Below are 24591 nucleotides of genomic sequence, written 5' to 3'. Positions count from 1 at the left end.
GTGACAAACTTAATATACCCTGTTCAGGGTATAAAAACGGAATTCGTTAAAACAATGTTAAATCTAGTAACGCAAATCGAAGATATAAACAAAATAAAATTTTTTGACAAAATGGCGGTTTCTAAAAAAAAATTAATTTTTGACCAAACTTTTGATCTTAAATTAATTACTAAAAATATAAAATTTGTTTTTTAATTTGAGACTAATCAGTTTAGCCTATTTTGAGAAAAACGCGTTCAAAGTTTGGATTGCACTTTCAAGCACTCTGAAACGACTTTCTAAATTTGAGACTAATCGGTTTTAAAATAAAATTAAAATTCAAAAGTTTCAAGAGTTTTATATTATTTTTGGAATCAATTTTTTTTTTTCAAAAATTAATTTTTTATATTAATTTTGTTAACGCAAAATTATAATTTTTAATTGAAATAAGGAAATTAAAAAAATATTAATTTTAAATAAGTTCATCCAAATACAAAGTACTCCAAGCACAGCCGCAATGGCTCACTGGGCAGCAACTCAAGTGATTACTGTATGTATCACACGCAAACTCAACTTTGCACTGCACATATATGCATGTTTGTATGTGTGTAATGGTAACACTCAGTGAAGCAGTCAAACAATTGCACGCCTCTCCGTCGTTTTCATTTGCGGCAGATATTTTCACCTAAAGTGCATGCAATTTTTCAATTTGATGCCATTCGGCAGTAACCGTTCTGCTCACTTCACACACTCGTAAACTCGTAAGCGCTCAGCGCGCCAATGAGTAAATAACAGTGCCGTAACTTGCATGCAAATATTTCCACAAGAGCGCCTATGTATTTGTGTGTGTGTGTGTGTGCGTGCGAGTGGCTGTAGGTGCATGCAAATGAAATGTGGGCAAAAGTTGTTTACAACAACAATTCGCACACATAGCGGCGCTCATTTAAACGGCAGGCATTTAAACTGGCGAAAAAAATGTAATTGTTTCAGTTTTTAAACTTTTTCCCCCAACACTAGATTAAATTTTCTGATAAATGCGCGTGTGTTCGGGAGTTTCACTTGAGCAACAATGTTGACCAATAATTTATGGCTGGCCATTTGGTCGGCAATTATGTGCGCATTGCAAGTGTATGCATGTGTGTGTGACCTTTGCGCACAGCGAAAAGCCTGAAAGGATGCGAAGAGAGGGACTAAAGTGATGCTGAGGCAAGTGCAGAAATCAAACAGCAAGAACTTTGTTGGCGCATACCTTCACACATATGTATGTACATATGTATATGTAAATATACATATGTACACTTGTTAATGATTATGATGAAACCGTGTTGCGTCTGGCAGCAGCAGGAGCAGCAAAAAATTACAGCGAAGCTCTTATATTAAAAGTGGACGAAACGGGTAACAGCAACAACAACAACATAAGCCTAATCGTGTTTTTTGCTGTGATCATTTGTGAACTCGGCGCGTCTAACTGCGACGCCGACGCCGCCATTGCCAAGCATTAAAGCCACATTCTGACCGATTTTATTTGCCACTTGAGCTTTTGTTGACGCCACTCGTAGAGGTAGTGCTCCAGTGTCTGTGTGTGTGTGTGTGTGCGAGAAAGCGTGGGTGTTTGCGTTTATGCGCTCGTGGTTGGCGCGCGGTTAACGCAAATGCTTTTTAAATGTTGCATGCCACGCATGAACGTCATGGACTAGGTGCTTAAATGTCACCGCACTGACCACTGACGGCCACACGGCTGCACTGAGACAGCCGGAAAACAAACATACGCACACTTGCATTTAAGTGTGTCTCATTGGGAAAAAAAACTTGCTGTTTGGCGCGCGACTGCCGCTTGCTGGCAGCTGTTTGCACTTATCGCAAGTGGAGCAGCCAAGCGACCAATAGACATACATACTTTTGCTTATATACATACATATTATATGTGTCTGGGGTAACTAGGTTAACCGCTCTTAGCCTCAAAGCGTGCAAATCAGCTGAGCGCGTTACTAGCTCCAGTTTAAGCTTTAAATTTTCACAAATAATCGTTAAAGCCCACATCAGCTCATACATATTTGCATGTAGATGAGAGTACATAACACAGCAGCCTCTTATTTATGGCCGCATGTTGCTGTTCTACTCGCGTTTAATTGAGCGTATACGCCGTGTTGTACTGGGCGCGCCATACTGCGTGCGACTACTACAGCGCTGGCTTGCCTGCTTGCCTCCACTGCCTTCTTATTCTTCCTGCGCTATTTTGCAGCGATTTCTGCATGAAAATCGCATAATGCGCAATTAATCTGTGCAAATTGGAATTTTCACTTCGCCGCGCTGCAGCTGCCTCGCACGAACTGCAGTTCAAACGCTTGGTGCGGCTAACGCTGCGACTACACATGATACGCGTATAAGTATGATGTATGTATATGTGTGTGTGTTTTTGTTGTACTATAATTAATTGTTTTCACACATAATAATTTAATTGTACACATACATATATTAAAATTTGTTGCTATTGTTGTTTTTGTGGCAATTTAATAATTGTTCATTTGTAGTTATTGTTGTTGCAGCACAGACACTCAATAATCGCGCATTTTTACATATGTTGCTACATATGTTCATTTGTTTTCGCCCGCCGCCGTCCGCGCCACGCATGCAACAGTGTCCCGTGCGACCAAAAAATATATATAACAACTACAACAAACATTCGCAAATAATAGTTGCAAATTAATTGTCTTTATTGTTGTCACTGTGCGCTCGCAAAAATATGCTTATGCCCACATGTACATATGTATGTGTGTATGTATGTTTGTATGCGGAGTGTGCATGCAGTTGTGCGTGCGCGAGCTTAATGCGACACAAATAAAACAATGTCATACAGGAAATGGTGACAAGGTGTTTAAATGTCATTAACAAAGTTATAAATTATCTTAATGAAAAATAAATAGTAATAATTTAAAAGTGGCGAAAGTCACAGGTGCCCAAACGCCATTAATTATGCAACGCAACTGCAGCTGCAGCTTCGTCGTCGGGTTCATTTACCAATCCCAGCAGCGGCGCGGTTTGGCGGTGAATAATGTTCGTAGCGCTCTTAGTTACTAAAATATATTTTCCCACAAAAATCATATATTTTCAGTTTTTTATTTTGAACTGATGAGTTAAAAAGCCAACTTTGAGATTTTTTTGTAATTTTTTATTTCTTTATTTAGTATTTTCATATTTATTATTTTCATATTTATTATTTTTATATTTATTATTTTTATATTTGTTGTTTTTATATTTATTTTTTTATATTTATAATTTTTATATTAATTATTTTTTTTTTTTATTTTTTTTCCTACTATATCGAAATATACTAACTGCATCTGGAGAACATTTTTTTCTCAAATATTTACCTTATAAATCTACACAACGAATTAGTAGACATAACAGTCTTTTGCTTTTTTTATTAATATATAAATAATGTGGAATAATTCAAATATCCAAAATGCCACAATCTCAAAAATAAACCACAAAATTGCTGTTTTGATTATTTCTATTGTCTACATTTTATTACACACTTGAGATTTGCTTCAAAATTTTCACCAATATACATAAATAATTTCCAACTGAAAAAGCGCTTTCAAGTTGCTGCTGTGTTCGCCTACATTTATATATGTTTGTATGTATGTATATATGTATGTATGTATAAGTGTGTAGATATCTAACAAGTGGATTTGGAATTAAGAAAACATCTAAAAGTTATAAAAAAATTTAATTCAGATTTATAGAATTTTTTATAGCATTAATATATAAATAATAAAATCTTTAATACACATACATATGTACAAAGTTACATAAATTAAACATATGTATATTAAATTCTTTTTAATAAATTGTAATTTTCAAATACAAAGTTTCAAAAAATGCAATAAAAAAATTAAAAATAGAGATATAATTTTTTTATAAAAACAAAGATAAATTTTTTCTTACTAGTGAATATGAAACTAGTTTGAGACTAGCTAAATTACTACTAGTGCTTATATAACTGGTTTGCGACTAGTTAGTAAAAAGATTGTATTAATATACATACATAAATACCTAAATCAAGCACACATTACATTTTTTTATATAAATTGTAATTTTACAAATACAAATTTTCAAAAAATGGAATGAAAGGTTTAAAAATAAAAGCAAAACATTTTTATAGCATTAAAAGTAAACAGCTTTTTACTGGCGAATATGAAACTAGTTTCAGACTAGTTAAGTTATTACTAGTACATTACAACTAGTTTGCGACTAGTTAGTAAAACGTGTGTATTAGACATCCAAATGAAAATAGACAAAAAATAAAAGTAAAATATAATACATTTTAGAGGTTTTTTAAGTAAAAAGTGGTTATTAGATATCCAAATGAAAAGAGTAAAATATAATTGTTTTTAGATACTTTTTTGGAAGAAATTTAAGAGCGCATATTTCTATAAGAAACACATGCTTTTTTATACGCAGAGATTTTTACACATACACTTATGTATGTTCAATATATAATATAATTTCTAAAAATTTCTAATTGCAAAATGCTGCACCAAAGCCCGAACGCAAATTTTCTATATAAATTAAATTAATTTACTTTTTATGCATAGCATTTTGACAAAAAAATTTATATACAATTAAATTTGATTTCTCGCTCAAAGGTGTTTTGTGTTTTCTGCACAATTTGCTGCCGTTGTCAGCGCCAAGCAGAGTGCATTAAAAAAGTTTATATAAAATACAAAAAACATGCAACAAAAATAAGAAATATTTAAAGGGAAAGCATTATGTGAATATACATATGTATATAAGAGAAATTAAAAAGATTTATGCCGGAAAAATAAGAAAGCTAAAGATCCAAAATTTAGTAGCTTTCCACGGCGTGGCGTTAATGTGAAAAATGTGCACGCCCCACCGGAATTTCCATTAATTTCAGACAACAGCATAAACGCATTAAAAGTTAATAAATTTTATTTATTATAAACGACGCGCTTGAGTGTATATCAAATTAGGTGTTATATAATATACAAATACATACATACATATGTGTACGCTAATATGATACATACTTGTATATTTATGTATAAAAAGGCATTCAAAAATAATTATTTTCGTATTCTACGTTACATATTTGCATTAGAAATAAGTCGATTTAAATCAAGGTCAGCGATTTTTTTAATTAACACATTTTAGATTAAATTTTTTTTTATTTTTATAATTTTTTTTATAATATATTTAAATTATAAAATTTAAAATAATTATTTTCATTGCAAAATCAGAATGAAAATTTGAAAATAAAATGTTTAATACTAAATTCAGAACTAAAAATTATGACTTTATTTTTAATAAAGATTTTCCAGATAACAATATAAAAAAAAAAAATATTTTTGTTGTTAATTCAACTATTTTTTTTTATAATTTTCCAGATTATAAAATCAAAAAATATTATTTAAATGTTAATTCAATTATTTTTTTCTTTATGAATTACTGCAACTTTGTATAAGTCACAGCCTTCCACCATTTAATGCCGTCTACAATAATTTATGTTAACACCTTGAGACAACTGCTATGAATAATATTTCCAACACTTTTCACGATTACATACATACATATGTATGTAATGCCATCTAATCTTAATTAAAAAGTGTATATGTAAGCAATATGTACGAACATACATATATAACGTAGTTGAGAGTGGCGTGTTATTGACCCTGTTAAATATAACTGCTCACTCACGAAACTCGCTGATTATGGAAAAATGTTTCATTAGCAAATTTACTCAATTTACACATTTCAAAGTAACTGAATTTTCTAACCCTACCTTTTTACCATTGATAACCTTTACTTCACGCTTCTCACCTCTGTTACCACTTTTTTGTTTTTGTCACCGCTAACTAAAGGTATTTGTTTACAAATCTCACTGGCGTGCTAAAATTTTGTTTTTTGACTTGAATTTTCAGTTCCTAAGCAAAGGCCGCTGCTTAGAAGCGCATGGCGAATGTGTAGATTAAAAACCTTTGCGAAATATGCTTCTACGTAAATGTTATAACACGTTGCTGATAACGTCAAATACAAACCGCTAATCTGGGTCGCTCACACAGCGCACGGAACGGAAAGAGCCCGTCATTCCCCGCCAGCACACGAGCAATTGATTGCCGCTGTCGCTGCCCGCCCAGAATAAATGCGCGTCCACGACTAAGTGCGTTAATCGTTGCCTGCGCGTCACCACAGGTTGTTTGGCTGCTCGAGCTTTTGCACAAACCTATGTATGTATATGCACACACAAGAACGTGCGTGTTTGCTAAAATAAATATTATTTTTATTTATTTTCCTTTTTGCACCCTAAAAAGTGTCCAGCGCACTTAAATCATCGCAATTTCTAAATAATTACGCTGAGTGCTGCTCTTGCGATTTTGCACTTTGTCGCTGTTGACTGCGCCATCGAACGTTTTTTCGCTGCCGCAAAAACATTTTTCGCATATTTGTATAATTGAAAATTTATCGTTCCTCCAAAGCCAGAAAAACAGAAAACGAAGACTAACCCAAAAGCAACCACAAAGATCTGTGTTCAACGAAGCGTAGAGAAGCTAAATTTTTTTTTGTACAATTTTTCAACGCCGCTTAATTTAAAACAACAGGTGCGCCAAGTTCTTTCGCAGCAAATTTGAGTGCTATTTTTTTGTCAAACAACGCATGTCAACTCACTTCAACGCATATCATAGAAACTACAGTTGTGTGTGTGTGTGTGCGTGTGTTGGCTGCGTGCAGTCTCGCCTTGAAGTACGAGCAGACTTGTCGGCCGATTGTGTGGCGACACATTAAGCGCATTAAGCCAACAGAAAACACAAAGTACAAAAACAAGCGATACTGGCAAATTAGTTGCACTAGCGGCAGCGGGGTCTGATGGAGGGGTAGTGCGGGCGCTGAGATTTGTGAAACAAAAACGAAATTCAAATTTGAATGAGACTGACTGACTGACAATCCATCGTCGAATGTGGCCGCCCCTTTTGAGTGATGTCAGGCTGATGGTGGTGGCGATGAATGGCGGAGGGGGCCGTTGGACGGTGGCATACCAGTGCGCCAGCAGTAAGCCTGTTCATTGACACGAGCTTTTAATGCAAAGACAGCGAGTCGCATGTTGTGTGGCTGTTCGAGTGGCTTGCATTATAGAGCCAATTATTAGGCGCTTTGCTGTACGTCACTCATACGCCATGTTGACAAGCGAGTGAAAGTACGTAAGGCAAGCAGCGCAAATCCAATGTGGCCGTACAACATTTCGCGTACAAAATTGGCGCAATTGAAAGTGCGCAAAAAAGCATAATTACTACATAGCAAATAGGTAAAATATAAGCACATTTTGGGAGTCAAAGAAAATTAGCGAAAATTGATTTCTTGTTTTTATTTAGCTTTTGAATTCGAAAACAGATTTGTTTTATTTTAATTTTGCTTTTCATTTCGAAAACAGATTTATAAATGCGCCTTTAAATTAAATACTTTCTTACAGTTTAATCAGCGACTATGAAACATACATACACACATATGTAGATTATATGGACAATCATTACAATTTTGAGACTTCATTTTAGATTTTTTCTTTTATTGGCACAATCCAAATAAAAAAATTAAATTCAAAAAAATATATAACATATTTTAACAAAAACGTGGACTTATTTTGCACCGATGCTACAATACCCTACAGAAGTAATTTTGATCAGCCAGTTTGTATGGCAGCTTTATGCTATAGTGGTCCGATATCGGTGGTTCCGACAAATCAGCAGCTTCTAGGAGAGGGAAGTACATGTGCCAAATTTCTGTTTGACAACTCAGAAACTGAGGGACTACTCCTCGTTTTTGTTGTTGTAGCGGCAGAATTCTGCCAAAGTGACAGTCCATGGCCGGATAAAAAATCCGGGTCCGTTCCAGTTAGGTAAACCCGATTGTCGTGGCAACTATTTCTCGTCTATATAGACAGGCCATTCAGCTCGTCACATTTATCGTTTATAAAGTATATATATTGCAAGGTATCCGACGTTTCCTTCTGGGACTTACAAACTTCATGGCAAACTTCATATGCCCAGTACAGGGTATAATAACCAGTTCCATGAAAATAAAATACGAGCGTATTGCTGACTATGACGAAGTTTAGCTCATACAAATCAAAACCATGTATTTTGAAATGAAAAAGGGATGCTTGTGTTAGTCTACAGCAAAATGGTACCAGTCGCGACCGATACCAACACCTTAGTTCGCTTGAAGCGCGCAACAACAACAAATATTAATGAGCACAACGCGATAAAGGCGAAGCAATGTATAATACATATTTATGTTTATTGTATTTGCATGTATTTACTAAGCGTTGCTGATAAGCAAATTTATAAAAATGGGATTTTACAATTGAATAATGCATAAACGAGGAAGACTGGAGGTTTCGAACTGATTTTGCCGCCATTGATGAAGCTCATAATATTATAGTACCAGATAGCCAAGCTGTGCCATTTTCGATTAATAAATATTTCTTTATTATATACAAATATATATACATATATGTGTATATAGCGGTGCGAAGGTGAGCGAACCGCCATAACCTCCACCAGCAGCAGCAGCACCAAGCCGTACCAAGCTGTGTTCGCCCGTACCCGAAGTTATCAGGAAATTTTTAATAATTAATATTCCGCTTAATTTGCGTTCCAAGTATAAATTTATATAAATCAACGACCAAGCGAGCAGTGCGACTGCATACACATGGGTGGGTGCTCGCTGAACGAAGAGGTCAGACCGCGTAACCTGAGATGCCATACACATAGAGGTTCACAGTCGCTTGTGAGTCGCTGACACGGGAAGCGTATATGTTTGAAGGCAAGAATAATAATACTTTGGAAATAAATTAATAAACAAACAATTGAATTAATTGCAGAGCGACTAATTAATTCACCACATGTTGCTGGTGGTTGCTGAGCGGTGCGTGATTGGGCTGGTCGCTAATAAATTTGATGAAGTAGAAAGAGGAAGCCTTGTTTCTTGGAAAGTGGTACACTTCTACATTATTTCTATATGCTTATGTATGTGTGTAACTTTTTGGTTGCAGCGCAGCAATTGTGGTTTCTTTTTGTATATAAAATTGTGTATGTTGGTATACATATACTTTTTCCCTTTTATATACATACATATGTAGTTTTTTGTTTCGATTTGTTTGCGTGTTTGTGCTGCCGTTTGCTCCTTCATATCGCTACATTACAATGTATTGTGCTCTCCAGTCATCAAGGTGGGTACACAATTGAGCACATCCGGTCGTTGACTGAGCGTTTTCGGTGCCCTGCAGTCACCGTCGTGCGATCGTGCAGCGGCAGGGCTTGACTCATGCATACCTTTCTGATTATGAATGCTGATTTCAGTAAAATCAAATGAAGTTCATGAACTCCCCACTTAAAAACATTTGTACATACACATGTATCAGCCTAACAATTCCACTTCATTTTGTTTCAATTTCGCATGCTTAATGCGCACTATATATGCACATATGTACATACATATCTATGTACATATTTAAATATGTATTTACTAAAGCAAAAAGTATCGCGGTGTTCACGTCATTTCGAACGAGTGCATATTTTGAATCGATAAGAGTTAATTTAAGAATTTATTTACTATAATTATACATCGGCCTCTACAAATATACATACACATTTGTTTTGGTATATGTGTAGGCGATTTCATGATTAACTTTGTTTGCATCGTCATTCCGCCGCCTTCGTATATAAAGTAAATAAGTAACGCTGTAATGGCGGCAAAGGTAGGCGTAATTCCCTATCTTTATGCATGTGTTTGCATGCATGTACGTGTCCGCACTCACCTACCAATGAGCTCAGGTATTGCTCGCATCAGTGACTTGTATAGTCGTAAGCGAGCAATCGCCAATAGTTGAAGAGTAAACAGGTGTAGCAAATGTGTGCTCGTGTTGATAATCGTAACAAACGACGTTATTTGTAGGTTTTGAGTGCGCTTTGTAAGAGTGAGAAGCCGCAGACAGGTAAAGTAGTAGTAGTTGGAGAGTAAACAGGTGGAAAATAAATACAAACTTTTTCTAGTACCTAACATGTTTTGGGGAGAAAGAGAAAGGGCGAGTTAACACCGTAACCGTGCTTAATTGTTAAGACTCGAAAAAATAACGCAATTGGATGAAAATTAAATAAAAACAGAATACCGAGTAAAAATTTAAATAATACTTTAATCAACATTAGAATTCTTTATAACTTTTACAGTTTTTTCGAATGCATTTTTGAGCATATACAAGGTATGTACATGCATATAAGTATGTTCTTGTATTTTGTACAAATTCACTTGCAACTCAAAAGATAAATTTTCTCCTGTGGCATATTCTACTGCAACTTCGAAAATATGCTATCACTCAATGTCAGTACCTTGATTTATTTATTTTCACATTAAGTATTTTAAAAACAACAAACAGGTAAGTGCAGAATGTGTTCCCTAACGGAAGCGGAAATGTGTGTTAGTGTTGGAGTAAAGTTTAAAGTAAAGCGTAGATGTGCCCATAGCTGACTGACTTCCCTCCAAACAAGTCAATTCAGAATTTGTTTGTTTATTTTCCTGTTCAAATGTGTCCAAGCTGGCTGACTGCCTAGTGTATTTAGATAGCGCTGCGCAAAAGTGCCCAAATGTGAAAAACATAAACAATTTGATGATTACATGTGTATTTGTGTACATGCTTACAAATGCATGTGTGTATTTAAGTTGGCCACTATAAAAATGTTAAGAGATCATATGAGCAACTTAACATTTCAAGTTGTGGTTTTGAAATCTAAATCGACTATAATAAAGTTATTTTTATCATAAATTTTAAAAGAAAAATATAAAGATATGTTAACAGTACCTATTGTGTGATTATGTTCATCATCGTTGCAAACAATGCATTCAAAAAAAAATTTGGACTAACATTTAAATTATTTTATTTTATTTTTTAATTCATTCATTTAATTTCAAAAGACCGGATTGAAAAATTGAAAATAAATTTTTAATACCAAATTCAAAAAGTGTTTCAACTAATATTTAAATTATAATTATTTCTATTTATTTTTAAATCCAGAAAATCTAATTAAAAATATTATTTAGATTTCTGACACAAAATACCCGTTTGAAGATTAAAACATATTTTTCATACCAAATAACGGATTGAAAAATAAAAAAAAAATGTAATCATAAATACCAAATTAAAAAAATTAGTTAAGAATTAAATTTTTTTTGAATTTACATTACGCTTTCATATTTCGTGTTCCACCATTTTGAACGAGAACCTACTCGAACAACAAAATTCATTACTCTAAAGCGGTAGGGAACAAACTTACGCATTCAAAAAATTAAAAATTTTGAATTGAAAATTTAATTAAATATTTAATTTTTGGTTCATAATATTATTCAACAAAAATTTTTTAATTAAAAAATTTGTAACTCTGATATTCTTTTCTTTTTATAAAAATAATATTTGATTTTGTAAATTTCAATATAAAAAATTAATATGAAAAAATTTATTTTCTACTCTATTTTTTATTCTAATCAATTATTAATTAAAGAGATGTAAAATACCACACACTTTTTTGTCACACATTTTACTTACTCGTAAATTTTTTATGGGCCCCACCAATTATTTTATGTACTGTTATAAGAACTCTTTGAAGTTTATCTCCCACAATAGTTTTAACGAGCGCATGACTAATTCTCACTTCAATTAACAGTTCAAAAGCATTACTCACATTCGTTGCACACACACATATACACACACAAACATATGTACATCCATATGTCATATAAATTGTAGAATGCTTCTAAACTAGCTTTTCTAGCTTGGCAAGCATAGAAATACCAAATGACATCTACGGCAACTTCCGCCAACTGCCCGCGCCACCATCTTTAAATACAATCCACATAAAAGTGAGCAGTTAAAAAACTACAAAAGACATTTTATTTACTTTATTGTACATAGCTACATATGTATGTACATATGTATATGTACAAATTTATTTGTTGTTGCACACATGGAGTAGCAAGCGTGCCCGAGCCGGGCGAAATGATCACGCGCCACATCGCACACTTGTCAAACAACGTTTGCACACACACTTGTACAAATACATCTAGCCGCGGCATATATGGTGTAAGACACAATAAAAATATAAAACAATTTCGAATGCAAATATTTTTATTAAAACTATTAACGAAAAAACAACAGACGCCACCATCGTCATGCTGATCACGATCGCCAAAATAAACAATCGCTCACTCACTCATTCGGGCCGACGCTTGGCAAGTAGTGCTCTGTCATATAGGCACGTATCCACATATGTATGTATATATGTATATGTTCATATGTACATATTTGCACGTATTTACACTTGAATTAGACACATATACATATGTATGTGCGCATGTGTTGAGGCATTCATCCGTCCATCTGTGCATTGATCTAATTTGCTTTCCAGCGCATCTCGTCATGTCCACGTTGCTGATGAGCCACTCGCTCGGCCACTCACTGCCGCTGCTCCGGTGAAATATGATTCACACTTTCAATTAAGACGATCCAGCCAGCCGCGAACGGCAAAAAAAAGAAGAAAACTACGAGTAAATTGCATGTAATTATTATGTGAGTAGGAATTTAATTGAAATGGCTAAAGCCATTTAAATGAACGCCTTTGTAGCGGTGTTTGTGCATGAGTTGGCATTACGTTTTGACACCTCGATTGAATTGGGGTCGCCGACTGGCGCGCACACGCAGCTGGGCGCATATGTACTCGTGCATTCACCGCAGCCACATAACTGTCATAAATAGCTAAGGCTTAGTTTGCTTTAGGTCATAAAGACAATAAAGGTATGGTTGGAAAATGCGGCGAAATTAATAGCAAGTATGAACCATGTTTTTTTTAATTGTAGGTTTTATTTCCTACAGCTTATTTGGTTAATTATGACTATTTCTCGAGAAAAACTCACAACCGTGTATATATCTACATACAATATATGACTTTAGAAATTATCACAAAAATTTATGTGAGTTTGAACTCCGCATAATTCGATCACACTAATTAGTAGCTATAGAAAACATATCATAGCTTCTTACACTAAGAAGCAAACCTTTTTTATTCGTTTATATACTTAGTAGTAGCAAAAGTTTTTTTTCGTATTTTGTCAATAGATGTCGTTGCAGTCGTGCACTTGCACACGATTTTTTTATCGCCCGCTACTTCGCTTTGCTCTCAGCTTCGGTACTTCTTGAAGACCGTCTGCTTTTAGTGATTTAGTGATCCTCTCTATTAACATTATTATTGTTTCTACATTTTGCCAATAACTTCCGTGCCGGTAGTTGTGTTGATGTCACTGTGCTTCCCAAATCTTTCTGTCAACACACACACATTTTCTTAAACCTGCACCGCCCCCTCTACATCCTCACCCGCGCACAGTTTTGCTTTAAATTTTCTGTTTGTTTTTCTTTCGCCTTTCTTTGCTAACATAGTTTCCATTTTACTGCTGTTCTAGTTCAGTGCTGTTGTTATTGTTTTTGTTGTTGTTCTGTGCCTTATTGATGCAGTTTGTGTCGATCACTGAAAGTTTGTTTTGAAACACACATCCACTTGTTGGCACATTTGATGTTTGTTATATGTCTGTATGCTCGCGTATGTGTTGTTGTTGTTTTCATTTATTGTTATTGCTGTCGTTTGAGTGCATATCAAAGCGTGCACATTCTCAAAAATTAGCAGCGACCATAAAAGCGGCCAGCGATCTGTCAGAAGGTGTGTGCCACACGCCAAGCAAATTATTACATTCCTCGCTGTTTAATGCACTCTGCGCTTTATTTGTTAGAACACGTGAAGCTGTAGGCGATGCGGGAAAGTGGATGCAGAGGAGAAAAGCGGCCTTTTGAAGTAATGCAGCTTTTGGTGTGGGTTAAATGAAAAATGAAATGCAGGGACCTTAATAATTTCTTATTATTCTCATTTGTAATATTCGGGGAGGGTGAAGAGCAGGTCTGCCCTACGCCGTTTAGTCCCACCATTTCTTGGTTCAGTCTTTATATCCATTTGTAGGCCGATGAGCACACCTTGCGTTCATTACCTATTTCCGCTGCAACAACAGCAAACATTGTTGCTAGCTTACTTTCTCTCTTACTTGCTCTCTCTTCCTGTGCCCACATCTTCTGTTGGTATTTAAATGAATAAAGTGCAGTCCGACTATTTAAAATGCATGTTTACTTCCATTAACTATGAGTCATCAGACCTGAGAGATGTCATTTGAGAATATTTTTAAGTGGCTTAATAACAGGTTGAAATTCTGAAATTTTATCAAAAACTTTATAAAAATATTTTTATATTATTTATTTTTATTTTTGTTTATTTTTATTTAATTTAGTTATTTCTTATTTTTTATTATTTTTTTTTTATTTTTATTATTTTTTTTTTATTATATTTTTTTTTTATTTTTTTGTATTGTTTTTTTTTTTATTTTTTTTTTTTGTTTTTTTTTATTTTTTTTTTTATAATTTTTTAATTCAATTTAATTTTTTTAACTGCTATTGCCCTTATAGTCTGCTTGATCAGAAAAATCTCAATTCTTCGATGACGATTGAGTTAGGAATGGCAAGGTGGCACACCCTTGGAGGCACAGTTTTATAAAGAATCAATATTTACAGTTCTTAGTTTTTATACCCACAGAAGAAATCTTGTGTAAACTCTGGAATTCTCAATTACACCACTTTCATGGTTCTTTTATGCCCCACCTGCCGCCACATTCCATATGATATGAGTAACTCAGCTGCTAATGGATATCAATCGAGAAACATTTCCCTTTTACGAGCTGCTCCAACTCGTCACTCGTCGTGCGTTGGGGGACCGCCAGGAAATCAAGTCATTTACCTTTGCGAGCGCAACTGTTACAACAAGTAAATGCTAATGTGTACATAAATGTGTATTTATATGTACATATGTATGGTTGTATGTAAACCGCAGGTTGTGTATATTGCAGTTGGGAAATTGCCGCGGCAACTGTCATGGGAATAATTTTCTCTCACTGCTTTGACACCTTCAACTTTGCTCCCATTATTCATTAGCCGCGGCGTACAACAACAAAAGGGGATCATGGAAATATTTAGAGCAGAAGACATGTGCGCGCTTACAAGTGCGTTTATCCCACTAAGTGTTTGTCTTTGCTTTCACCATTTTTTATGCCAAAATGTGTTTGTGCTTTATATTTATTTTATTTTATATTCTTATATTTAGAAAACGAAAATCAGTGCCTAATCCGACTTTTCGCATGCGACCCTGTGCTTGCGCTTATTTTTTGTTATTTTACTTTATTTTTCGTATTGCTTCCTGTTTATTCTACCTGCTTCAAGCTCCTCCAACAACAAACGCCCTACACATATCGCATATTTTATATACACTCCATACATGTACATACATATGTATGTATGTATGAACTCGAACGCCTGTGATCGCACATTCCGCTGTTAAATCAGTTGGCATTTTATTATACCTGAGCTTTATTCTCACACACGGCAAGCGATTTTTTATTAAATATTATTAATAGTATATGGTAAATAGTACACAATAGAAGTTCGTTAAATAATGAGCGTTCTTGTCTTGCATAGCAGCAGCGCGTTGACCAGCTTTCATTCGGTAAATATTTATTTATTTTAGATTTTTTTGCCGCTTGAAAGAATAAATTTACATTTTTGTTGACATCCGCCGCATATTTCTATAATTTAGCCGCAATTTTCATTTGTTTCGCTTTTTATTGCCATAACTTTTCACAGCGGGGCGTGAAAGCCAATTTTTTCAACCGCTTTTTGCTTGATTGGCTGTTTTTGCATATTTTTACGGAATTTTTTGCTTTTTCGTTGGCTTTGAGTTTGTATTGTTATAAATGCATTATTTCATCTAATAAATCATTTGTTTTGCGCTTGAGGCTATTCTATTTTTCCCGACATGATTTAATTGTGCTTGTTCGAAATTTGACATAAAATGCCCATAACCCGGTCCACATCGCTATTTGGATGTGAAGAAGTGCCAGAAGGGTGTGTGCAGGCAGGTAAGCAAGTGCTAGGGCTAGTCGATATTTGGTAAAGTAACAGAACTTTTTAAAGGGTTTGGAAAATTGTTTCTTTAAAAAATTAATTAATTATAAATTAAAAAAAATAATTAATTATAAATTAAAAAAATTAATTAATTCAATTAAAATTAACTGTAACTTTTTTTAATTGAAATTCAAACAAATTAATTAATTGCTTTTATTAATGTTTAATTAATTAATTAATAATTTTTAATTAATTAATAAATACTTTTTTAATTGAATCAAAATTTTTAATTAAAATTAACTGTAACTTTTTAACTGAAATTAAAAAAATTTAATTAATTTTTTTAATTAATTAATTGATATTTTTTTGTTGAAATTAAAAAAATAATAATAAATTAATTAATTAATTTTTTTAATTAGTTAATTATATTGAAATTAAAAAAATTTATTAATTTAAATTAATATAATATAATTAATTAAAACAATTAATTTAAAAAAACTAATTAATTTTCACTGTTTTTGAAACGATTTCCCATGCTCGCATTCAAACTAATCCGCTAGTAAAATCCCGACATTTCTTATCAGCAAGCTCATGCAGCATCATTGCTCGGGTCGTTGAAGTGTTTTCGTGATCTCATCACTTTTTTGTTTCAGTATTGAAAAAATTAAATCAGAATACACGTGTAAAGACTTTTGTAGGTACAAATCCGATAGGCAAGCGTTAGTCGGTGGCTGCCCGGACCGTAAATGCGTAGTTAGTTACCTAAATTCCAAGTGCGAATTTTGTCGAATGCTTTGCTTTGCGGCGCTATCAGTTTTTGTCGAAAACATAGTTCAAAACTCAGGCGGATTAATGACTTCCGTGAATAATATATTTGGCGGTGATGTTGAAGAAATCCACAGCTAAATTCAATCATCAGGGTGGGGGGAAAGAGTACAAAGTATTAGCATGATGCTGCTGTTCTTCGAATGTCGCGCTAATCGAACTCAAATTTTAAACATTATGGTTTGAAAATGTTACAAAAATATTGAGCAACTATATTCAAATCTTGTCAATATTTTTTGCAACTTCAGAGATTTTAACTTTATAAGCTTTGCGCTCACACTTACTAATCTCGCTATCTTCTCTTCTTGTTTCTCATTACAGAGCTGCAAGATATGCCACAAAGCCTTCGCCAATGTGTATCGCCTACAGCGTCACATGATCAGTCACGACGAGTCCGCACTGCTGCGCAAATTCAAGTGTAATCAGTGCGATAAAGCCTTCAAATTCAAGCATCACCTCAAGGAGCATGTGCGCATCCATTCGGGTGAGAAGCCGTTCGGTTGCGACAATTGCGGCAAGAGATTCTCACATTCCGGTTCCTACTCCTCACACATGACCTCAAAGAAATGCATCAGTATGGGCATGAAATTGAACCCGAATCGGGCTATGCTGAAAGCGCTGGAAAAGAATGCTCCGGCACAAAACGTTAAGCGCTTCAATGCGAATAATGGCAATGCTCTAAATACAAGTGGACCGACAGAGTCAAGCTTAAATGTGGACGCAGCGCTGCCGGCTGGTTTGCCACCACATATGAACTACTACGCCATGGATGCAAGCGACGCGCTCGTGAATGGCACGGCGCCGCCGTTATATCAGCATTTACTGCATAAATATGACGATTACAACATGAATGCTATGAATGCAGCGCTTTTAGCCACATTCCCGAATCCGTTCTACAGCTTGGGCCTTAATCCGCGCTTATCCCCTTACAACATACAACGTCTGTTGGAACTGACGGCAGTGGGACAGCAGCAGCAGCATGAACAACAACAGCATGAGATACAACAGCGCGAGGAAGAGAGTCTCAGTGAACGGGAACAACAGCAGCCTCAAGTAGAAGAACACACAGCGCGCCATGATGAGTCGATTGATGAGGCAAACGAGGAGGAGACACCGGATGAGCCCAAATTAGTGATGGATCTAGGCGAGAGTGATGCTAAAGAGGGAGAAGATGATGATGAGGAGGAAGTTGTGTCGGAAAAAGTCCCATCGGAGGCGGAAGACCATTCCAATCTTGTTGATGAAGAGCAGGTTAACAATGAAGAAATTGAAACGCAACATGGTGAGCCAATTGGATCACCCATTTTGGAGGAAAACCGCCAAAATACTCCGAGTTTAGAGAATAAAGAAGCTGCAGAAAGCACCGAGAAAGACATTTTACCGCAAATCAAAGTGGAAGATCATCGTCCCATTACACCAGTAGATGACGATCGAGCTGAACAAGTGGGGAGTGCGAAGACTATGCCTGTTATCAAACAGGAATTAGACAGCACGGCCGAAATCGAGGAATCTCGCCCTATTGAAACCTCCACCCCCACCAGCAAAGTACAATTTGAGTCACAAATTGACTCCAGTGCATGCAACGCTTCTGAGCTGCGCTGTAGTCGTTGCGACACACAATTCAATCACCAAACTGAGCTGGTACAACACGAAAAGGTACTCTGCGGCTACATCAAACAGGAGATTCAACATAGCTACCAAGAACAACACACTCAGCAAGAGCATGAAGAGGAACCGCAGCAGGCGCCAACTCTAGTGCGGCCGCAGCATAGTATGGATGACTGTGCCGAACAGTCTGGTATTTCAACGACTTCCCTATTGCATTCTAGCGATGTAGAAGACTACCAAGACGAGCGTGATTCCAACTCGCGCAACGATTGCAACAGCGAAAGCAGCGAGCGCAAGGTTCGCGTGCGCACGGCCATTACCGAGGAACAACAACAGCAGCTAAAACAGCACTACGCCATCAATGCGCGTCCCAGTCGCGAAGAGTTTCGTATGATTGCCGCACGTTTGCAGTTGGACGCACGCGTAGTGCAAGTATGGTTTCAGAACAATCGTTCGCGCGAGCGTAAAATGCAAAACTATCAGCAGGCGAATGGCAAACTACCGTTTGCTTTGCCCGCAACCGAAGCGAGCGTCCCTTCTACCGCTGCGTTAGAGCGTACTGCACTGCCAGCAGGTTTACGCACGGGCGAAGAACAACCGTTAGATCTGTCGTTGAAACGCGATTGGCCAATAGCGGTGAAACGCAATGGCATGCAGCAACAACATTCGCCTTTATACGGCATTGCGCCAATGCAAAGCGTTGGCAGCGGTGATCTCAATGAAGCTATTAACTTGAGTCGTAAAATGTCGGCCTCGATGTCACCGCCCTCATCGCTATCGCCATCGTCCGCTGCATCCGTACCTCAGTCGCTTAAACAGCAGGCGGCTGTATACTTTGGCGCGCCATCTGGGAGTCATCATTTCCAACGACAAACACCATCTCCGAATGAAGCGCCGCTAACGCAACAACAACCAATTGCACCGCGTCACGGTAGCAACAGCAATAATAACAGTTTCTCAGCATCACTGGGCGGCCATCTGCCACCGTATATACTGCCCGCCGGTGCGCCGCGGAGTCTAATGCCAATGGACGCGATTTTCCGCATGACACCCGGCGACTATGCTTGCAATCCGCTCATCAACAGTATTAAATTCCCCGATTATCGCGGTACCAGCCTCAGCCCAGGCGGTTCAGAAAAGCGCTCTTGGCGCGACGATGACTCGCGTATCTCGCATGATGACGACTACATTGGTAATGGTTTGCTCGCCAAACCGAAGCGTCCCAAAGCGGAAACACACGGGCATGCAGGAGATCCGGATTTGCCATTTGTGTGCGATCAATGTGACAAAGCGTTCGCAAAGCAGAGCTCGCTGGCGAGACACAAGTACGAGCATTCCGGTGAGCAAAAGCGTCATAAAGTGCGCCCCTCCTCTTTTGTACACAGTACGAAGTTTAGGCAATTTTACTGACCGCAACATTTTTTCATCTCTTCAACAGGTCAACGCCCCTACCAGTGTGTAGACTGTCCGAAAGCCTTCAAGCACAAACATCATCTCACCGAACACAAACGCTTGCATAGTGGCGAAAAGCCATTCCAGTGCAGCAAGTGCTTCAAACGCTTCTCACATTCCGGATCCTATAGTCAGCACATGAATCACCGTTATTCGTACTGCAAACCGTACAGGGAATAGGTAAACGACAATTCAGCGCAATCAACATCCGCCTCCGCAAGATCATCGACAACAAGAACAACATCGAATAACAATAAATCAGCGCATAGACGCAATTCAGCGGCCGCTTCCCGCAATCTGCTGAATATCGCAGAGTTTCGCAAAAAATTTGGCAATCATGCTAATGGCGCGCTCTATCACCACCACTTACAACAACAACAAACGGCAGCAGCAATGGCGACTGCGGCGTTCCAGCAACGCCAACAACAGCAGCAGCACAATCAGCGGCAGCAGCAGCAACATAATGAGCTACAACAACGTTTGCAAGCGCAACGATTGCTACCGCCGCCACCACCACCGCCTCCACATATGGTTTGGCCACCGTTGAACGGTTCTGGTATGGCTGGTATGTTGCCGCCGCCTCTCAATCAGCAATTGCAGCAACAACAGCATCGTGCACAAGCTTCTCCTTTGCCACCACCACCGCTTTTGCACGGCACACACGATATGCCGCATCTTAGCGTGAGCGAGCCGCAACTATACCATCAACAGCCAAACCAAATTGTGGACCAAGCGCTGCTGACACCACCACGTTTTGCCGGACCACCCATGCAAACGATGCCGCCCACAAGTACACATCAACAACGCCAGCAATACTTCGATTTCTTCAATAATAAAATGGGTCTGCTGAATTGATGGTCAATATAGCTGAATAAAATTGTAAGCCAGTAGCTGAATCGTTAGAAATCGCTGCTTATGCTGTTACTGTATGGCTGAATAATAAATGCACGTATTCAGCGCTCGATTTAAATAGGCCAACAGCTGCAGCAAATGAACTTATTAACCGCACGTTTTCTAAATGTGTACACCAGTCAAATTGAAATTTATAAGACGTAAAAGGAATTCCGCACTTAAGCTCGTACTTAAGCCATAACTAGTTTAATACTCGTATTTAGCTGAATAAGCTCAAAAGCACATTCGAAAACCAAATGCTCATTACAATGTCGTTAGTGTAGTGGTAAATAACATGTAAGCAAGTTTTTTTTTTATCACATCCATGATTTTAACTAAGAATTCAAAGTGGAAAAATAATGTTGAGTAAGAATTCAACTTTTGTGCAGGCACAGAAGCTCGTAGCAAAAGTATAATGTTGATATTTAGTTGAAAGTGCGTTTTTTATAAACCGCAACTTGTTAGTTTTGAAAATTATTTGTTTTTAAGAAGCAGCCGGTAATGATTTGAAGTTTGTAAATTCTCAAATTTAAACAAACTTGTTAAATCTTTTTTTTTTTGTTTTCATAAAATGAGTAACCTTTCGTTTTAAAGAATTTATTATTATTGCTTTTTCGCATAGGTTTGTAATTTTCGAATATTTTCGTGCATCCACAAGCAATTTCGCTGGCCAGTACCAAACAAATACTCTCTTGAAGTTGATGTTTAGTTTTTAATTATGTTTAGTTGTAAGTTTCTAAATATAATTTAGTTGAAGGAAACAAGTATTTCTTATTTTAGTATCGAATATTTTTAATTTTTTATTTAATTGTTATTATTATTATTTTTTATGAAAACATTTGCGCATAATTTTTGAATTTTATTACGTTAAACGTTACTACAACTTTTTTTTTAGCTATAAAGTGTCAGCCGGTGGGCTGGGAACTAAAGTAATCATTAAATACATCTAAAGAAAAGTAAGCATCACTTTATTTTTCGATTTCTTTACAAATTTTTCTAAAAACAAACGTGAAGTTCACAAACATATATTATTTTTAATTTGTTTTTGTATTTCAATATGTTATTTTAAAAGAAAAACATTTATTGACTAAAGTAAAAACTTTAACTTTTTAAATTCGTAAAATACAAAAAAAAACCCATAATTTCACGCCTTCTATTTGAGTATTTAACCAAACAATAGTTTTCTTAAAGAATCTGCAAAGCAGAGAAATAGTATTCAAACACTGTATTTTTTAAAATCACACAAACTGTATTACTCCAATATGCAATAGTATATGTTCAAGCAATATAACAATATTTATTCACCACATACACACAAACAAACAGTCTTCAAAATGACATGCCATTTACAGTTAAATTTTTGTTTTTCTTTGTAAGACAAGAACACGCTTTACTGCTAAAAATATTTATTTTTCTTGTTATTTGCTTATCAAGAATTCACATAAACCTCAAGCCACATGCATGCCCTCTTATACCCCCCTTCTCTCCTGAATCTTTATTTTAATTGAGCTTTGGGAGCATTCAAACGCAACAAGAAAAACCACTACGACGAGCATTCCACAAGCGAATCTGGTGTGTAAAGTGTAGAACACTCGTTAAGCACATGCCACGCCCACTAGGGTAATTTAAAACAAAACAAAGATGCATGCGAAACTTAACTTTAACTTTTAACTTTGTAAGCCAGAAAAAAAAAATTAAAAAAAATTCGCTAAAAATAAGTAAAAAATATAAAGAAAATGTTAATATTTAAGAGAAAAATTAATTTGGCCTTATTAAGAAACTTATTTGGAACTTTAAATGTGCTAAAATTAGTAAATAATATTAAAATTATTTTTAGCTTGTAAATTGCGGAATTGTGTTGTTGTAGGCGCGTTTGAAGTAAATCTAAATAACAAACTTGAGGTTAAAGCGAAAATATAATAGCTATAAAAGCAAAATGTTTGGAAACTAACAAAGTCAAAACAACAAAAAGATCTTGTATTAATAGCATAGCAAAATTTTTTCACAAACTTTTAAGCTCAAGTTATTACACCCAAATCTTTGATATTTAATACATACAAATTAAGCAAAATATGTTTGCGAAAAAAAATTAACTACTTAACCTACTTGTAAAAAATTCATGGACAATAAGAAACTTACGGAAATTTTGATGAGTTTCGAAAGATAACAAATTTCCAAAACTTCCTCGCTACATAAATATTTTACCTGCATTTGTTTTTGTAAATTCATACACCTATTCGCGACTCACTGCGTTTGCCAAAAATATGATTACCACTTCCCCGATGGAAATAAACTCATTCAAAGACAGGAAATGCAATTACAACGAAACTCAGCAGTTTAACAACGCAAATGAAGCCACCATCCAAATGTAAGTCATCAATAAAATTACAGTTGTAAAAATAAACAGCAGGTTAAGAAAAAAAGTGTACACAAAAGAAAGGTGCGCACAATTGAAGAAGCACAAATGCATAAAGAAGGTTTCCTAAACAACGAACACATTTCGTTTCTTCCTCAAGCACCCCTGAGAACCAGCGATGTAATGCAAATTTTTAAATTAAAAAACAAAAATTAATTAATGTTAAAGGCGAATAATTTGTATGCAAGAAAAGTAATTTAACGCATCACTATAATGTGATTATAAAATTAATTTAATAAAATTTTCGGTTTCAAGGTTTTGGAAATTGTTTCGCTATGAAATTATGCCCTGTATATCCTAACCGAACAATCAAGCTAGAAATCCAAAGACATGTACTGTTAGCACAATAAGCGTGGCAATGTCGCCGCCGCAACCCCCACCACAAGGTTGTAGTTGTGTATGTACACTTAAGTTAAAATAAGTTTAAGGTTAGTTTTAACAATCCCTCGTATTTCTTATTTGTAAGTCCTCCTCTCCGTACTTGTCTGTATATAGATTTATGTTAATTATATTTGCGGTTTTTTTACCATTAACAGTGAATTCTTAGCGGCCATAAACTCCGAAAAATTGAGTGAAATCAAGTTGAACGTAATTATTAGAACATACATACATACATAATTACTTTAATTCATAAACTACGTATAGAGCATATAAATAAAAAAGTTTAATTACACAAAAGTTGAATGTTAAATAAAGAGTAAAGTTGAAATTAAAATGAAAAAAAACACCTAATTTTTAAGCACAAATTTTTCGGCCTGTAAGCGCCTGAATAATTTGTTTTAATGCCTTATAAATCGTTAGTTATAGCAACAAGTTGTATTTAATTAAAAAAAATAAATAAAAATAACAACAAATACATTGTAAATCTCCAAATCAGCGCCAATCCAAATAAATTAATAAATACTATTCTTGGAAGTTATATAGAAGCAACAGTGCCATAAGGTTAAAAAGAGTAAAAGCAGAGCCATAACCACTGCTTTAAGCCCACAAATTGTCTGTATGTGTTTATCTGTTTAATGTTATTTTTGAGTTGTTTTACCAAATAGTTTTAAGTGACTTTTTAAAATAATTTTTTACTGCTTGTTTTAGCTGTACATTATGTGTATGTATTATTATTTTAAAATTAGTTGTATTATTATTTTTAATTCCTCCTAAGTAATAGCCTTGATTACAATATTTCTACACACATACATTTGTGCATGTACTTGCGTTTGTATGAGAGCAAAACGCTTGCAACACAAGCATTCAAGGCGAAGCGAAACTTAAGCTTGATTATAGCTATTTTTACCAAATACATTGAACATTAAGCGTTATATATACTTAAATAAATGACTAATTGAAAATATATGTAATTATGGAAGTGAAG

The 24591-nt window shown here is 35.5% G+C and overlaps 2 protein-coding genes across 2 annotated transcripts in view; both read left to right on the top strand.

The window, feature by feature from the left end:
- Nucleotides 1-15257, top strand: part of LOC120781348 (zinc finger protein 1-like) — a 53763-nt gene extending 38506 nt beyond the window's left edge. Inside the window, exon 4 of the mRNA XM_040113552.1 lies at nt 15237-15257. Coding sequence (XP_039969486.1) covers nt 15237-15257 — 21 coding nt within the window. The remainder of the gene's footprint in view (nt 1-15236) is intronic.
- Nucleotides 15258-15480: 223 nt separating this feature from the next.
- On the top strand, nt 15481-20113 carry LOC120781344 (zinc finger protein 1). Its single transcript, XM_040113548.1, has 3 exons — nt 15481-15635; nt 17180-19805; nt 19905-20113. The coding sequence occupies exons 1-3, from the start codon at nt 15585-15587 to the stop codon at nt 20096-20098; spliced, it is 2871 nt and encodes a 956-aa protein (XP_039969482.1). The 5' UTR covers nt 15481-15584; the 3' UTR covers nt 20099-20113.
- Nucleotides 20114-24591: the final 4478 nt, after the last annotated feature.

This window comes from Bactrocera tryoni, unplaced genomic scaffold (assembly GCF_016617805.1).
Source record: "Bactrocera tryoni isolate S06 unplaced genomic scaffold, CSIRO_BtryS06_freeze2 scaffold_64, whole genome shotgun sequence".
NCBI lineage: Eukaryota > Metazoa > Arthropoda > Insecta > Diptera > Tephritidae > Bactrocera > Bactrocera tryoni.
Note: the sequence above shows the minus strand (reverse complement) of the source record. Positions and strands in the feature narration are given on the sequence as shown.

Bases quoted from the DNA above. Each gene is read 5' to 3' on its own strand.
- LOC120781344 (XM_040113548.1), top strand. From the start codon at position 15,585: ATGAGCGTTCTTGTCTTGCATAGCAGCAGCGCGTTGACCAGCTTTCAT. The intron at 15,636-17,179 runs GTAAATATTTAT...TTCTCATTACAG, and splicing joins CGTTGACCAGCTTTCATTCG to AGCTGCAAGATATGCCACAA. The intron at 19,806-19,904 runs GTGAGCAAAAGC...TCTCTTCAACAG, and splicing joins ACACAAGTACGAGCATTCCG to GTCAACGCCCCTACCAGTGT.